The sequence below is a fragment of the Oncorhynchus tshawytscha genome, linkage group LG30 (assembly GCF_018296145.1).
Source record: "Oncorhynchus tshawytscha isolate Ot180627B linkage group LG30, Otsh_v2.0, whole genome shotgun sequence".
NCBI lineage: Eukaryota > Metazoa > Chordata > Actinopteri > Salmoniformes > Salmonidae > Oncorhynchus > Oncorhynchus tshawytscha.
This window is the reverse complement of record NC_056458.1, coordinates 45,742,386-45,761,749: the sequence shown is the minus strand read 5'-3', so window position 1 is coordinate 45,761,749 and position 19,364 is coordinate 45,742,386. Positions and strand designations below refer to the sequence as shown.

The following is a 19,364-nucleotide window of genomic DNA, read 5'->3' as shown; positions in this document are numbered from 1 at the left end:
GCTCAGAGTCACATATAGCTACAGTAATTGAAAGCTCTTTCAGTAACACAGCCTCAACCCCCAGCCCCCAAACCCTCCAGCAGCACACTCTGTGGTTCTCATTGTGTAAGAGATTGATTAGTGATATAGGTTTCATCTGGCTGAGCATCCAGCTGGCAGGCTCCTGGGTCACACTGAGGGCAGGGAGTCAAACCTCAGAGGAACCGGGGAGAAGGTGACGACCAACTGTCTGGGAGTCTGAGGAGATGAGGGGTTTAAATACGTCTGTCGTGAAGTAAAACCTAGAGTGGAGAAATAGAGACACATGGAGAGAGACAGACAGACTGACAGAGAGAGACAGACAGACTGAGACAGACAGACAGACAGACAGAGACAGACAGCGACAGAGAGACAGAGAGAGATTGGGGCAAAATCAAGCTTTTTACAAGTCGTCATGCTTTTGATTTATCCTACGGGGTCAGCATGCAGAGCCTCGTTTGAGGAGCGGAATAGCCTGCCACCAGTCAGACAGCGTGAGACTAGCTCCTCAGCTACTGTACTGAAGCCTGTATTTGTAAACCCAGTCATTGCGCAACAAATAACAATTCAAAATGCAATCACCTGTTAAAACCTGTTGGCGGCCACGATTTAAAAATGAGCTACTTTTATTTCTCAATCTCAACTTCGTAAAGCGCGCCTCCTATTTGCCATTCGGACGCGTAGAATATAGCCGTTGACTATCCGCGCGTTTACCAACCACTTTGCAATGTAAGATTGAGGCTGTAGAATTGTTTGAAACTTGGAACGTTTTGCTTTACTTCAAATAATGAGGCATGTTTTATCGACCTTCAAAGTAGCCAAAATCCAACCCATAGAAACGTGGAGACAGTTATTTTATAGACTTCCTCACGCGATTAGCCAGCATTTCTCTCCCGTTCTATTAGTTTCATATCAATTTTCTTTCGTTGTCCAAAAGCCACAATCCTAGTCATATGAGCAAGCCACCATAGTAGTTGCTATTAGAGTCCCCCTCTCTTTCTAAGTTTCTAACAGAGACGTATTGAACTGCCCGCAATTAGGTGCGCGGTTCAGAACTGTTTTCCGCTAATTTTATTTGGGCAAATGTTTAAAAATGACATTGTATTAGCTGCTTCCTTACAGCAGTTGCCTGTTCAATAACAGGCTATAGGATTTTGACAGTAAAATGATAGGCTTGCTACTGTTGCATGTTTCCTTGCATGCTTGCATAGTGTCCGAGAGGAAGAGGCGAAGCGAGAGGTTTCACTCTCGCGAAAATCTGTCCAAAATAAATCCAATGCGTGTCTATGGGCTTATTTTGGGCCTAAACTTGTCGCCTGCCTTCCCTCAATGGGGCGACTCCCATTGTTAGGGCGGAAACATAAGCATCTCGTCATTATATACAGATCTCTGAAAGCATGTTCTGTTGGTTCGCATCATTTTACTGTTTGGAATAAATGCAACCGTTTGTTGACTGGTTAATGAGGGTCAGTTTTGTCGGCAGAAAAATGGACTGGCATTTGCATCCCTAATAGCAGCAACACTTATAAATGCAAACAACCTGGATTGAAACAGATGACATTACTAAAGCATGTGATGATGTTGCTGAGGAGGGGAAAACATCTCAGCTGTATCCTGCTAGTCACGCCTGACCTTTCTACAGCAGCCACAATGGGCAGGTTGTTCTGGCTCCAGAGGAACACCAGTCCAATTCCATTAACCAGTCTGGTGCTCTGGGCTGGGCGTGGCTGGCTAGCACCCCTCCAGACACACACACACACACACACACACACACACACACACACACACACACACACACACACACACACACACACACACACACACACACACACACACACACACACACACACACAGACACACACACACACACACACACACACACAGACGGTTTGTTATGGCTGCAGATGCTAAGTTAAACCCAGTACTCCCATTATCAGTGTCTAGGTCTGGCTAGCACCTCTCCAGACACACACACAGGGTTTGTTATGGCTGAATATTCTAAGTTAAACCCAGTACTCGCATTATCAGTGTCTAGGTCTGGCTAGCACCTCTCCAGACACACACACAGGGTTTGTTATGGCTGTAGATGCTAAGTTAAACCCAGTACTCGCATTATCAGTGTCTAGGTCTGGCTAGCACCTCTCCAGACAGACACGAGGATGGATGTTGTGAGGGAACCAGATCAAACACACTTCTCCCCTGATCAATTATTCAACTGGCTGCCATCTCACACACACACACACACACACACACACCAGTTATTTTGTTCCGATTGTGTGGGACGGTCAGTCTAAGAGAGAAGCATCTCCCTCCAGCTACAGTACAACCCAAAACCTTCAAATCAAGACCAAAATAGACAAACATTTCCTGTCCCCTGATGTTTAGAAGGCAGTGAATTATCTGATCACGGGGTTTCTAATCGCAGGAAGAGGACAGCACGTATGGAGATACTTATCTCAGGAGCCACCAGGCTAGAGACAAGGGTTATGGAATAAACGAACCATCAACTCAGAAAAAAGGCCACTGGGGTGTGGGAAGTTGGACATTTTCATTATTCATTTACACTTTAAAATCAAATCTTCAAACAATTTAAAATGACATTGACCTCTGCTCTTTTGTTTCAGGTCTGACTTGGGGCGGCAGGGTAGCCTAGTGGTTAGAGCATTGGACTAGTAACCGGAAGGTTGCAAGTTCAAACCCCCGAGCTGACAAGGTACAAATCTGTCGTTCTGCCCCTGAACAGGCAGTTAACCCACTGTTCCTAGGCTGTCAATGAAAATAACAATTTGTTCTTAACTGACTTGCCTAGTAAAATAAAAATCAAATAAAAACTTGAACTGGCAAATAAGCCTGATAAAAAGCAGAGCATAAAGCTATTTGGTTGCTTTTTGATGGAAGTTGACAAAAATGAATCAAATCCTTGGATGCACAAAGCCGTGTGCATCGGAGATGAATAGAGGCATAGGGAGGTAAATCACGTTAATCACAATTCAACTCAACTGTTAGCTCCTCAATCACATTTCAAACAGTCCACAAGGAGTTGGGGGGGGGGGTTCCTTGATGTTTTGAAACCCTCCCCCAAATACCGTATGTTAATTCCATGTTTATCGTCTAGGAGACGGAAAACAGACTTCAGGACTACTATCAAATATTACGGGTGTTTTGTCCTACAGCTGGCTTCCTGCTGCTGTACTATATTCTCTATATTCTCTACAGTATATTCTCTTTATGTACTATATTCTCTATATTCTCTTTATGTACTATATTCTCTATATTCTCTTTATGTACTATATTCTCTTTATGTACTATATTCTCTATATTCTCTACAGTATATTATCTTTATGTACTATATTCTCTATATTCTCTACAATATATTATCTTTATGTACTATATTCTCTATATTATCTTTATGTACTATATTCTCTATATTCTCTACAGTATATTCTCTTTATGTACTATATTCTCTATTCTCTACAGTATATTCTCTTTATGTACTATATTCTATATTCTCTACAGTATATTATCTTTATGTACTATATTCTCTATATTATCTTTATGTACTATATTCTCTATATTCTCTACAGTATATTATCTTTATCTATATTCTCTATATTCTCTACAGTATATTATCTTATATATTCTCTACAGTACTATATTCTCTATATTCTCTACAGTATATTATCTTTATGTACTATATTCTCTATATTCTCTATATATTATCTTTATGTACTATATTCTCTATATTCTACAGTATATTATCTTTATGTACTATATTCTCTATATTCTCTACAGTATATTCTCTTTATGTATATTTCTCTATATTCTCTTATATTATGTACTATATTCTCTATATTCTCTACAGTATATTATCTTTATGTACTTTTCTCTATATTCTCTACAGTATATTATCTTTATGTACTATATTCTCTATATTCTCTATATTATCATGTATATATATCTTTATGTACTATATTCTCTATATTCTCTACAGTATATTATCTTTATGTACTATATTCTCTATATTCTCTAATATATCTTTATGTACTATATTCTCTATATTCTCTTTACAGTATATTCTCTTTATATTCTCTACTATATTCTTTATGTACTATATATTCTCTTTATGTACTATATTCTCTATATTCTCTACAGTATATTCTCTTTATGTACTATATTCTCTATATTCTCTACAGTATATTATCTTTATGTACTATATTCTCTATATTCTCTACAGTATATTATCTTTATGTACTATATTCTCTATATTCTCTACAGTATATTATCTTTATGTACTATATTCTCTATATTCTCTACAGTATATTCTCTTTATGTACTATATTCTCTATATTCTCTACAATATATTATCTTTATGTTCCTAGTTACAGACTGACTGCCTCCTAGGATGATACAGAAGGCATTGTCTTTATTGAGGTTCAGGTGCACTTATACTCTATAGAGTAGAAACACGGTTTGACTGACTGACACCTCTCATGTTGTAGACTGATAGACTGCAGTCTCACTCAGTATATTCTCTATATTCTCTACAGTATATTATCTTTATGTACTATATTCTCTATATTCTCTACAATATATTATCTTTATGTACTATATTCTCTATAGTATATTCTCTTTATGTACTATATTCTCTATATTCTCTTTATGTACTATATTCTCTATATTCTCTACAGTATATTCTCTTTATGTACTATATTCTCTATATTCTCTACAGTATATTATCTTTATGTACTATATTCTCTATATTCTCTACAGTATATTATCTTTATGTACTATATTCTCTATATTCTCTACAGTATATTATCTTTATGTACTATATTCTCTATATTCTCTACAGTATATTATCTTTATGTACTATATTCTCTATATTCTCTACAGTATATTATCTTTATGTACTATATTCTCTATATTCTCTACAGTATATTATCATTATGTACTATATTCTCTATAGTCTCTATAGTCACTGTATTATCTATAGTCACTATATTCTCTATAGTCTCTATAGTCACTGTATTATCTATAGTCACTATATTCTCTATAGTCACTGTATTATCTATAGTCACTATAGTCACTATATTCTCTATAGTCACTATTCTCTATATTCTCTATAGTCACTGTATTATCTATAGTCACTATATTCTCTATAGTCACTGTATTATCTATAGTCACTATATTCTCTATAGTCACTATTCTCTATATTCTCTATAGTCACTATATTCTCTATAGTCACTATATTCTCTATATTCACTGTATTCCTAGAGGAAAAAATTGGCTTAAGGCACGACCCATGTAAAGAAAGTAACAGACAAGAATTGAATTAACTCTACGATTCAATTGCAGCTTTTATATTCAATTTCAGCTGTTCTACTTAATTTCTACTTTTCTGCCAACGTGAGCAACAGAGGAGAGCACTAGGGAGGGAGTCAGATGGATCAATAGAACAGGCCTACTGAAACGCTGCCGAGCCAATCCAGAATCGATCTCTCTACTCATTAGTCCCTTGGCCTGAGCTGTGACTGACGCATCACAACCCAGATGGGAGGAGGAGGGGCTTAATCAGATAACATGTTTTATTGTGTTCACATGGAAAACAGAGCAGCGGGACCCAGCCAGTGGAGAGTTGACTCTGGTTCTGATTGGCTCTGTTCCCAGGGCTCTGGTTCTGATTGGCTCTGTTCCCAGGGCTCTGGTTCTGACTGGCTCTGTTCCCAGGGCTCTGGTTCTGACTGGCTATGTTCCCAGGGCTCTGACTCTGACTGAATCTGGTTCTGATTGGCTCTGTTTCCAGGGCTCTGTTCCTAGGGCTTTGGTTCTGACTCGCTCTGGTTCTGACTGGCTCTCTTCCTAGGGCTCTGGTTCCCTGACTCTGACTCTGTTCCCAGGGCTCTGGTTCTGACTGGCTCTGTTCCCAGGGATCTGGTTCTGACTGGATCTCTTCCTAGGGCTCTGGATCTGACTGGCTCTCTTCCTAGGGCTCTGGTTCTGACTGGATCTCTTCCTAGGGCTCTGGTTCTGACTGGATCTCTTCGTAGGGCTCTGGTTCTGACTGGCTCTGCTCATAGGGCTCTGGCTTTGACTGGCTCTCTTCGTAGGGCTCTGGTTCTGACTGGCTCTGTTTCCAGGGCTCTGGTTCTGACTGGCTCTGCTCATAGGGCTCTGGTTCTGACTGGCTCTGTTTCCAGGGCTTTGGTTCTGGTTGCTTGCTGCTCCACAGTAGACAATTAATGGTGTCAGACTTAACTATTATCAATCAAATCAAATCCTAATCCAAAACCCAACCCATAGATTGATTGATTGATTGATTAATTGATTTATAACCTTACCGTTTGTTTATTTAGCTTATTACACCTTCTGCTAGCTGGGGTGGGAGCTCAAACGTAGAAGTGCCATTTGGCATCAAGACAGGTGCTGTGAGTTTAGATCACCAAGGACTGCTGTTCTGTGTTCTTACCAGATACCCCACCAAGGACTGCTGTTCTGTGTTCTTACCAGACACCCCACCAAGGACTGCTGTTCTGTCATCTTTCCAGACACCCCACCAAGGACTGCTGTTCTGTCATCTTTCCAGACACCCCACCAAGGACTGCTGTTCTGTCATCTTACCAGACACCCCACCAAGGACTGCTGTTCTGTCATCTTTCCAGACACCCCACCAAGGACTGCTGTTCTGTGTTCTTACCAGACACCCCACCAAGGACTGCTGTTCTGTGTTCTTACCAGACACCCCACCAAGGACTGCTGTTCTGTGTTCTTACCAGACACCCCACCAAGGACTGCTGTTCTGTGTTCTTACCAGACACCCCACCAAGGACTGCTGTTCTGTGTTCTTACCAGACACCCCACCAAGGACTGCTGTTCTGTCATCTTTCCAGACACCCCACCAAGGACTGCTGTTCTGTGTTCTTACCAGACACCCCACCAAGGACTGCTGTTCTGTGTTCTTACCAGACACCCCACCAAGGACTGCTGTTCTGTCATCTTTCCAGACACCCCACCAAGGACTGCTGTTCTGTGTTCTTACCAGACACCCCACCAAGGACTGCTGTTCTGTCATCTTTCCAGACACCCCACCAAGGACTGCTGTTCTGTCATCTTACCAGACACCCCACCAAGGACTGCTGTTCTGTCATCTTTCCAGACACCCCACCAAGGACTGCTTGTCTGTCATCTTAGCAGACACCTAAAGACAAACTGCCACCTCTCACTAGGACTGACACCAACAACTGCGTCTTTAGTCAGTGACCCAATGTGGGAAAGGGAAGTGGAATGAATTAGATTGAAAGGGGGGGGTTGAAGGACACAATTTAAAGAAACATGAGATTATTCTTCAGAATATGAGGTAGATGGATTCTGTTTGATGAACACAGTGGGTGTGAGAGGGTTGTATGTGTGTGTGTGTGTGTGTGTGTGTGTGTGTGTGTGTGTGTGTGTGTGTGTGTGTGTGTGTGTGTGTGTGTGTGTGGTGGGGGCTCAGGAAACAGCACTGGGGGGCTCATATAGTCCCATCCCTTAGTGTCTGCCTCAGGAGTTTCATCAAACAGCCTCATAGCCTAACCATGTTAACCCCCTCACAACCTAGGCTACTCTTCACGGCTGATCATAAAAAACACTGATCAGCCCCCCTCAAACGTTGCTGCTGTGAAGGCACACTGCAGTATTTCACCTAACAGATACGGTGCATTAGGAAAGTTTTCACACCCCTTGACATTTTGTTACGTTACAGCCTTATTCTAAAATGGATTGAATTGGTTTTCAATCTACACACAATATCCTGTAATGACAAAGCAAAAACAGCCCCCCCCCAAAAAAAAAAATGAAATATCACATTAACATAAGTATTCAGACCCTTCACTCAGTACTTTGTTGAAGCACCTTTGGCAGAGATTACAGCCTCAAGTTTCTTCCAGACGTGATGCTGCCACCACCATGCTTCACTGTAGGGATGGTGCTACCACCATGCTTCACTGTAGGGATGGTGCTACCACCATGCTTCACTGTAGGGATGGTGTCAGGTTTCTTCCAGACGTGATGCTTGGCATTCAGGACAAAGAGTTCAACCTTGGTTTCATCAGACCAGAGAATCTTGTTTCTCATGGTCAGAGTCATTTGGGTACCTTTTGGCAAACTCCAAGCGGGCTGTCGAGCTTTTGTACTGAAGAGTGGTTCCGTCTGGTCACTCTACCATAAAGGCCTGATTGGTGGAGTGCTGCACAGATGGTCGTTCTTCTGGAAGGTTCTCCCATCTCCACAGAGGAACTCTGGAGTTCTGTCAGAGTGACCATCAGGTTCTTGGTCACCTCCCTGAACAAGGCCCTCTTCCCCCAAATGCTCAGTTTGGCCGGGCGGCCAGCTCTAGGAAGAGTCTTAGTGGTTTCAAACTTCTTCCATTTAAGAATGATGGAGGCCACTGTGTTCTTGGGGACCTTCAATGCTGCAGAAATGTTTTGGTACCCTTTTCCAGATCTGTGCCGCGACACAATCCTGTCTCCGAGCTCTACGGACAATTCCTTCGACCTCATGACTTGGTTTTTGCACTGCCAACTGTGGGACCTTATATAGACAGGTGTGTGCCTTTCCAAATCATGTCCAATCAATTTAATTTACCACAGGTGGACTCCAATCAAGTTGTTGAAATATCTCAAGGATGAATAATGGAAACATGCACCTGAGCTCAAATTCATGTCTCATTGCAAAAGGTCTGAATACTTGTGTAAATAATGTATATCTGTTTTTAATTTGAATACATTTGCAAACATTTCTAGTAATCTGTTTCCGCTTTATCGTTATGGGGTATTGTGTGTAGATTGATGAGGGAAAACAATTATTTAATCCATTTTAGAACAAGGCTACAAAAGAAAATGTGGACAAAGGGAAGGGTTCTGTCTACTCCCCCGTGTGACCTACTTGTTGTGTGTATAAACTCACATGTACGTGTAACTGGTAAACACACGGCATGTATTTCATGTATTTAAACGTAAATTGTCAAGTCTTTTGTCTGTAATGTCTTTTTCGTTATGCGTCAGAACCCCAATAAGACTAGCTGTCGTCATTAACTTCGTCTAATTGGGATCCTAATAAAATCTAATTCAATCTGTGAGGAAATATAGGTGCTGCTGTAGGACTTCCTTGGTTGGGGACAGAAGCACCAGATCATCTGCCTACTGTAGACATTTGATTTCAGAGTCCAGTAGGGTAGGTGCTGCTGTAGGCCCTCCTTGGTTGGGGACAGAAGCACCAGATCATCTGCCTACTGTAGACATTTTATTTCAGAGTCCAGTAGTGTGAGGCTGGGTGCTGCAGAATGTTTGAGCTGCATCCCTGTCTCAACCAAGGCCCTGAGGAAAGATATGTTTATTGCCAATTTTGAACTTTCAGCCTACGAGCCAATGTTAAATTGTAGTCCTCTGGGGATTGTACATTTTTACTATGGCTATAAACCATGACTGCATCACCCCCTATGAGATTATAATCAGCCAGGATACAGTACAAAACACAAACGCAGACAGGCGTTAGGCTAGGCCTAGCATCTGGCTATGTAAAAAAAAAAAAAATTCAGGAGAGAGAGAGATGTTTTATTGTCCCATACGCTGGCTGCAGTGAGACTGTGAATCATGAATGGTGCACTGAGGTAATAGGTTACTCCACCGCTTTTGAAGCAGACAGGAGAGAGACACATTTTAGCTGGCTTTTAAAAAACAAAGCTAGTAAAATCCTAAATGCACAGCCGAACACTTTCACAGCGTAATTACGTCAATGCGTAACGGCCATTTAAAACAAAACAAAAATACACTATCAGACGAGACGCACATGTTGGAGAAAATAAATAGCGTAGAAGTAATAAAAAGGATGGAACATATTAACATAACGCATACATTTCTCTGGAGGCTTTGATGTACTCTACAGGGAAGGGAATGCAATCTGTCTGTGTTCAACAGAGACATCATAGATAACCCCAGTATTAACAATGGAGTAAGAATCCATACACACAGGCTATGCATAAAAAGGGTAATCGAAAAGCATGGAACATCCACATCAGAAGAATCTAAGCAACATTGAAAAACGGGAATAGAACCCTGCCGTGCTCATAAATACATCACAAAGCAGCCAGCTGTTAGCGCTGTAGACAGTGGCTGGGAGAGGCCCCCCAGGCAGAGCTGAAGGTGGTGGGATGGTGGGAATGACAGATTAACTAGAAAGATTTAGAGGGGGAGAGATAAAGAAAGAGAGCGAGAGAGAGTGATAGAGACAAAGAGAGAGAGAGAGTGAGAGACAAAGAAAGAAAGAGAGAGAGAGAGAGATAGACAAAGAAAGAGAGAGAGAGAGAGAGTGATAGAGACAAAGAAAGAAAGAGAGAGAGAGAGAGAGAGAGAGTGATAGAGACAAAGAAAGAAAGAGAGAGAGAGATAGAGACAAAGAAAGAGAGAGAGAGGGAGTGTGAGTGGTAGAGACAAAGAAAGAGAGAGCGAGGAGAGCAATAGATAGACAAAGAAATAGAGAAAGTGAGATATAGATAGAAAGAGAACCCCTGAGTCATCACTCAGAGAATAGAGGTTTATCATAGAGATCCTTCTCCTCATCAACATCACCTCACACAATAGACTCCTTCCTTCTCCTCATCAACATCACCTCACACAATAGACTCCTTCCTTCTCCTCATCAACATCACCTCACACAATAGACTCCTTCCTTCTCCTCATCAACATCACCTCACACAATAGACTCCTTCCTTCTCCTCATCAACATCACCTCACACAATAGACTCCTTCCTTCTCCTCATCAACATCACCTCACACAATAGACTCCTTCCTTCTCCTCATCAACATCACCTCACACAATAGACTCCTTCCTTCTCCTCATCAACATCACCTCACACAATAGACTCCTTCCTTCTCCTCATCAACATCACCTCACACAATAGACTCCTTCCTTCTCCTCATCAACATCACCTCACACAATAGACTCCTTCCTTCTCCCCTTACGCCTCCTGTATAATAAGCTGCTATTATGGGAAGTTTGGGGTTGGGGGCTATAATGTCCCTTTTCACCCCTCCCCCACCCAATTAATGTCAATTTCCACCCCGCCATTAATGTCCCTTTTCACCCCCCCTCTATTAAACCCCCCTCCTCCTCCATTAAATGTCCCTTTTCACCCCCTCTATTAAACCCCCTCCTCCTCCAATAATGTCCCTTTTCACCCCCTCTATTAAACCCCTCCTCCTCCATTAATGTCCCTTTTCACCCCCTCTATTAAACCCCCCTCCATTAATGTTCCCTTTCACCCCCTCTATTAAATTCCCCCTACCCCTCCTCCTCCATTAATGTCCCTTTCACCCCCCCAATTAAATCCCCCCCCCCCCCCCTCCATTGATGTCTTCCCCTCCCATTAATCTCCTGTTTCATCTGGGATCAGGTAAAGGTCCATTGAGTGGCTGCTGTGTTCAATCAGTCTACACAGGCCAGACTAATGTCTAACCGCTGGAACACTGAGCCCCACGCTGGGCTATTCATTAACACACCATGCTGTGGGAGCACACACACACACACACACGCGCACGCCCGCACACACGACTGGAAATGGTGAAGAGGAAAAAAGACACACACACACACACACACACACACACACACACACACACACACACACACACACACACACACACACACACACACACACACACACACACACACACACACACACGGCTGCCCGCTCTGCACCGCATGTAACTAGAGAATAAATTGTCATATTGAAGACAGAGACCCTTCCAGCTGAACAATACTCAGGGCCCACCCCCTCCCATCTTGAAGACAGACCCTCCCAGCTGAACAATACTCAGGGCCCAACCCCCTCCCATCTTGAAGACAGACCCTCCCAGCTGAACAATACTCAGGGCCCACCCCCTCCCATCTTGAAGACAGACCCTTCCAGCTGAACAATACTCAGGGCCCACCCCCTCCCATCTTGAAGACAGACCCTCCCAGCTGAACAATACTCAGGGCCCACCCCCTCCCATCTTGAAGACAGACCCTCCCAGCTGAACAATACTCAGGGCCCACCCCCTCCCATCTTGAAGACAGACCCTCCCAGCTGAACAATACTCAGGGCCCACCCCCTCCCATCTTGAAGACAGACCCTCCCAGCTGAACAATACTCAGGGCCCAACCCCCTCCCATCTTGAAGACAGACCCTCCCAGCTGAACAATACTCAGGGCCCAACCCCCTCCCATCTTGAAGACAGACCCTCCCAGCTGAACAATACTCAGGGCCCAACCCCCTCCCATCTTGAAGACAGACCCTTCCAGCTGAACAATACTCAGGGCCCACCCCCTCCCATCTTGAAGACAGAGACACCCCCCCGATGAACAAGACTTGTTCAGCTGGTATTGAGAAGGATAGGCACCATCAGAGGCCAGCACCTCCGTGTTCAGAGAAGGATAGGCACCATCAGAGGCCAGCACCTCCATATCCAGAGAAGGATAGGCACCATCAGAGGCCAGCACCTCCGTATCCAGAGAAGGATAGGCACCATCAGAGGCCAGCACCTCCGTATCCAGAGAAGGATAGGCACCATCAGAGGCCAGCACCTCTGTATTCAGAGAAGGATAGGCACCATCAGAGGCCAGCACCTCTGTATCCAGAGAAGGATAGGCACCATCAGAGGCCAGCACCTCTGTATTCAGAGAAGGATAGGCACCATCAGAGGCCAGCACCTCCGTATCCAGAGAAGGATAGGCACCATCAGAGGCCAGCACCTCTGTATCCAGAGAAGGATAGGCACCATCAGAGGCCAGCACCTCCGTATTCAGAGAAGGATAGGCACCATCAGAGGCCAGCACCTCCGTATCAAGAGAAGGATAGGCACCATCAGAGGCCAGCACCTCCGTATCCAGAGAAGGATAGGCACTATCAGAGGCCAGCACCTCCGTATTCAGAGAAGGATAGGCACCATCAGAGGCCAGCACCTCTGTATCCAGAGAAGTATAGGCACCATCAGAGGCCAGCACCTCCGTATTCAGAGAAGGATAGGCACCATCAGAGGCCAGCACCTCTGTATCAAGAGAAGGATAGGCACCATCAGAGGCCAGCACCTCCGTATCCAGAGAAGGATAGGCACTATCAGAGGCCAGCACCTCCGTATTCAGAGAAGGATAGGCACCATCAGAGGCCAGCACCTCCGTATCCAGAGAAGGATAGGCACCATCAGAGGCCAGCACCTCCGTATTCAGAGAAGGATAGGCACCATCAGAGGCCAGCAACTCCGTATTCAGAGAAAGCGAAAGAGAGCAGAGACCACTGTTTCTCAATAAAAAATGTTGCTTCAACAATACTCCCGACCCCAACAGTACAATGGGATTTCAAATACGCATCCCTCAAAACCTGAGCAGTCTGTCTGCATCAGGCTGGTTGGCAACAGCTAGGCAGTGTTTCATTCTAACCCTGCGTGACCCAAACCCCTACAGAGAGAATAAGTGCTCCTTGTCTATGGTTCTGCTCAACTGATATTTGGGAGGGAGGGGAGAGTGGTCATAGTTGGGGTCATAGGGCAGGGGCATGTCGTACTGCACACAGCTAGTCTCCTATTCATCTCAGGGGACTCCCATGGCAGACAAATTACTCAACCCTCACTCTACCTCTGCTCTTCATTCCCTCACTATCTCTTCCTCTATCCTGCATTCCCTCTATCCCTCATTCCCTTGCTATCTCTTCCTCTATCCCTCATTCTCTCTCTCTCTTCTTCTATCCCTCATTCCCGCTATCCCTCAATCCGTCGCTATCTCTTCCTCTATCCCTCATTCCCTATCTCCGAGCCTCTATCCAGCTCTCCTTCCCTGCCTCCATCCCTCCTTCATTCCCTCTCTGCCTCCATTACTTTCTCCCTTCCTTTCTGCCTCCCATCCAACCCTCCTATCCTCTTTGTCCTTCAATCTCTCCATCTCCGTGGCTCCATCCCTCTCTCTCAGGTCAGGGTTATACATCTGTCTGTCTGGTTCATGGTACCCCACTAAAGAGTCCCCAGTTCATTCCCCTGTGGTGGTGACTGAGGCTGTAATCAGGAAGCGTTGTTTTGCTGTAAGATACCCAATAAATCTCTCCACATTTAAAAATCTATGTCATTTCCTTCTAGTACGGTTAGTTCAATTAAAACACTATCAGTAATTCATGCCTATATTGAAGAAAAACAGATATTTACTGATAATCATTTCCTCTCATGTGTTTTAGCAGCTGCTGCCAACCCTCAAATCCAATACAAATTAGCTCCTTATCTGAGAAGTTATTAGTAGAACACATCAGATATTGAGGGACGACAAAACGTGACACGCACAGATTCAATCATTGATAACAAATAGTACAAACACTGAGTCTGTGTGTGTGTGTGTGTGTGTGTGTGCACGCGTGCGTGCGTGTGTGTGTGTGTGTGAGAATAATAGAAATATCCCTCTGTTCTTGTTTATCCTACCAGGTAACTCAACTCAATTCATCACCATTAAGTCCCTCATCCTACTAGGTAACTCACTTTGTCACCATTAAGTCCCTCATCCTACCAGGTAACTCAACTCACTTTGTCACCATTAAGTCCCTCATCCTACCAGGTAACTCAACTCACTTTATCACCATTAAGTCCCTCATCCTACCAGGTAACTCACTTTGTCACCATTAAGTCCCTCATCCTACCAGGTAACTCAACTCACTTGATCACCATTAAGTCCCTCATCCTACCAGGTAACTCACTTTGTCACCATTAAGTCCCTCATCCTACCAGGTAACTCAACTCACTTTGTCACCATTAAGTCCCTCATCCTACCAGGTAAAACACAGTGAAGGTGTGAGTAGAGACCAATCACATGAGGGATCCTGTAGGTTCCCAACTTCCCATATTGATTTTCAATGAAAGTCCATTAAGTGGATCCTATGATGTCCCACTTTAGGCTCTGCAGTGGTGTGAAATGTGGGTTGAGGTCAACTCTCGTGCTAAATATAATAACTGCTATAGAAACAGTATTCACGTCACAGGGTGGTCTGTTATGCTGCAGCACTGACCCAGCACTGACCCAGTACTGACCCACATAAAAACCACATCACTCCAGTACTGACCTACATCAAACCACACCAGTACTGGCCCACATCAAACCAGCACCAGTACTGGCCCACATCAAACCACACCAGTACTGGCCCACATCAAACCACACCAGTATTCATCCCCATCAAACCACACCAGCACCAGTACTGGCCCACATCAAACCACACCAGTACTGACCCACATCAAACCACACCTGTACTGATCCACATCAAACCACACCAGCACTGGCCCACATCAAACCACACCAGTACTGACCCACATCAAACCACACCAGTACTGACCCACATCAAACCACACCAGTACTGGCCCACATCAAACCACACCAGTACTGGCCCACATCAAACCACACCAGTACTGGCCCACATCAAACCACACCAGCACCAGTACTGGCCCACATCAAACCACACCAGTACTGGCCCACATCAAACCACACCAGTACCAGTACTGACCCACATAAAAACCACATCACTCCAGTACTGGCCCACATCAAACCACACCAGTACTGGCCCACATCAAACCACACCAGCACCAGTACTGGCACACATCAAACCACACCAGTACTGACCCACATCAAACCACACCAGTACTGACCCACATCAAACCACACCAGTACTGGCCCACATCAAACCACACCAGTACTGACCCACATCAAACCACACCAGTACTGACCCACATCAAACCACACCAGTACTGACCTACATCAAACCACACCAGTACTGGCCCACATCAAACCACACCAGTACTGACCCACATCAAACCACACCTGTACTGATCCACATCGAACCACACCAGCACTGGCCCACATCAAACCACACCAGTACTGACCCACATCAAACCACACCAGTACTGACCCACATCAAACCACACCAGTACTGGCCCACATCAAACCACACCAGTACTGACCCACATCAAACCACACCAGTACTGACCCACATCAAACCACACCAGTACTGGCCCACATCAAACCACACCAGTACTGACCCACATCAAACCACACCAGTACTGACCCACATCAAACCACACCTGTACTGATCCACATCAAACCACACCAGCACTGGCCCACATCAAACCACACCAGTACTGACCCACATCAAACCACACCAGTACTGGCCCACATCAAACCACACCAGTACTGACCCACATCAAACCACACCAGTACTGACCCACATCAAACCACACCAGTACTGGCCCACATCAAACCACACCAGTACTGGCCCACATCAAACCACACCAGTACTGACCCACATCAAACCACACCAGTACTGACCCACATCAAACCACACCAGTACTGGCCCACATCAAACCACACCAGCACCAGTACTGGCCCACATCAAACCACACCAGCACCAGTGTCATTTCATTCATTGACAGACGAGCTTAACAGAGCTGCCTGCAACAGCACTGACTCACATAAAACAGCAGGACAACACCACAGCCAACCTGCATCATACTGGCTGACAGACTGGACCTCAAGCAGGATCAGATGGGAAGTCCATTGACAACCCAAACGTACAGGCTTAACTACCAGTATACTTTTGTAATGTCCTATGCACAGAGCTCCGAGACAACTGGCTCATTTAAAAACGGCAGGCAACCTGCGTCAGACTTGCAATCAGACTTGCAGTTCAATCTAAATGACAGACCATCTCAGCATGTAACAGCCATTACATTGCAGCGGTATCTCAGGGCTCTAAGGTGTCCTACAGGTCCAGTGTCCTACAGGTCCAGTGTCCTACAGGTCCAGTGTCCACAACATCCTTTATTCCAGGACTTACCTTGCGAAACCCTCCCCCCTCGCAGTCGTTGAGGTCCTTGTAAAGTGAGTTGTGCCTCTTGGGTGTCACAGGGGTAGTAACAGTCGTAGAGGTAGTGTCTAGATTTGCCTTGTCCATTGAGTCCCCATTGGTAGTAGTAGTAGTATTACCATGCTCCTCTGTCTTAGTATCCCTGTCCTGCTGTATTCGGTTCTGCTGTCCTGGGGCCTCAGCCTCTCCACGGCATCTCCCTTCCATATCGTCTGTTTCCGCTGTAGACACAGGCTGCTCCGGTTCGGGTTCCGGTGGCTGCTCCGGTTCGGGTTCCGGTGGCTGCTCCGGTTCGGGTTCCGGTGGCTGCTCCGGTTCGGGTTCCGGTGGCTGCTCCGGCTCGGGTTCCGGTGGCTGCTCGGGCCTGGTGCACAGGTCATACATCAGTCTGTGATACAGGGGTCGAAATTACCACGGATCAGTCGCCACTGAGTTGACTTCAAAAGAGAGAAAAAAATGTCACCCTGACACCCACTTCTTCTTTCTCTGCCCTTATTTTCCACAGCCTCCCCCCCTCTCTCTTCAGGGAGAGTGGGGGTATGGGTAGTAATTTGGTCTGGGCTGAGGTTAAGTATCTGACACCAAAGCGATAGGATCAGTAAGCTGGGCTGAATTTAAGATGTAATTACCAGGCTTATCAGTAACAGAATACAGTTTTCTTACTGTAGCTGTTCTGACCCCTAAGATGTCGATTTAACAGTGACAGAAATAGCACAAGCTGGTACTTCCCTGTTTTGTTCCTTTAATAAAATATTCATTACAACAAGAGAGCGTCATTACACAGGACAAAAACAGCTTAAGATAAAACCCCAGAGAGCTACTCCTTTAAAAATGACAACTTTTAGAAGGACTGAAAAAAAAATAGCCTCACTGACGTCTTCCACAAATAAAAAGTTGACTTCCTGTGGGATATTTTGTGTTCACGACATACACTTCTTATGGTACTTACATGCACAGACTCCAAACAAATGAAGCCCCTTTTCCATAGAAATGATCCAGTAGTGATCAGGCATTTTACAGCCCGTGATCTGATCAGAACACTGAAGTGTGTAGATTCCAGAGTCCTAATAGGCTGACTGAGTGAGACTGCATCGTCTTCCTGCCTCCCCACTCCTCCGTCCTCCACAGAGGGATGGATCTGTCGTTGTCGCTTATCCACGAACGGTAACAGGAAAGGAAGAGGGCTAGTAAATCAGCAGTCCATCCCATCCGTTGCTTAGACGAGGAGCTTGACTCTGCCTCTCTGTGACAAACACAGTACAGAAGAAGCACTGCCGCTGTACGAGACAGTCTCTCCCTCTCTCTCCACTGACATGCATGTGGTCTCCAGCTGTGCCTGCCTGCCTACCTCGTTGATGCTGCTGCTAAATCACTGCTCACACAACGAGACTCAATGAACGGCCTAATCCCCGCTTCCCATATAACAACATTAGGTGAAGGAAGAAGACAAACTGTGTGTGTGTGTGTGTGTGTGTGTGTGTGTGTGTGTTCGTGAGAGGAGGGGGTGGGAAGAAAGGGATTCTTTCCTCCTATCACATCAAAGCCACTGGGAGGTGGCCAATCACGACTACAGCTCGAGCTGGTTTCCATGGAGATGACGCTGGAATGATGTTGGTTGCCTATTGATTGAAGAGGAGACACATACACTGCTATGAAGGGAGGCTGGCTGGAGGAAGGCAGAGCGATAGCATACTGTGAGCGCACGCACAAACACACACACACACACTGCTATGAAGGGAGGCTGGCTGGAGGAAGGCAGAGCGATAGCATACTGTGAGCGCACGCACAAACACACACACACACACACACACACACACACACACACACACACACACACACACACAACCTCTATCGTTTTCTGCCACTGTATGCTAGAAATAAACGCTTAAAGATGCACTATGCAGAAATTGCTCCGCCGTTTCCGAGGTGGCTAAAATTCGAATAGTTTGCTTGATTTCAGTTTTTTGCGACAAAATCATTGTACCATCTTTGAGCGCTGTGAAATATCTTTTCCATCACCAACAAATTTGCATTTTCAGCTGTTTGATGTTTACAAAACCGAAAGTAAAAGACACAAAAACTAAATTTAAGAAAGTGAAGCATAGAAATAGCAAACATAGAACAGATCTACCGCTTCATAAACTTGCTTTCAATGATACATGGCAGATCTATCAGCATGTTATCAGCATCGCTTTGTGGTGGTAAGTAAAACAGCTACGAAAAATATAGATGAAAACTCTCTAGGTAAATAGTGTGGTCTACAACTTATCATGAGGTACTCTACCACAGGCGGGCAGAACCTCGAGACTTCCTTTAATATTAGAGATTGCGCACCAACTGTTGTTGACAAAGAAACACACCCACCCGCCCTCCCCTCAGCTTACCAGACACAGCTGTTCTGTCGATGTATTGAAAAACCAGCTATATTAATATTTGTCATGTCCTTGTTCAG

The 19,364-nt window shown here is 44.8% G+C and overlaps 1 protein-coding gene across 1 annotated transcript in view; it reads right to left on the bottom strand.

Annotated features, from left to right (window-relative positions):
- The window catches only part of LOC112229071 (peripheral-type benzodiazepine receptor-associated protein 1), a 257,664-nt gene extending 239,296 nt beyond the window's left edge, over positions 1-18,368 (bottom strand). The window contains 2 exon segments of the mRNA XM_042309192.1: positions 16,883-17,349; positions 17,862-18,368. Of these exon segments, the coding sequence (XP_042165126.1) occupies positions 16,883-17,296 (414 nt within the window). The 5' untranslated portion in view covers positions 17,297-17,349; positions 17,862-18,368.
- Between the last annotated feature and the right edge of the window lie 996 nt (positions 18,369-19,364).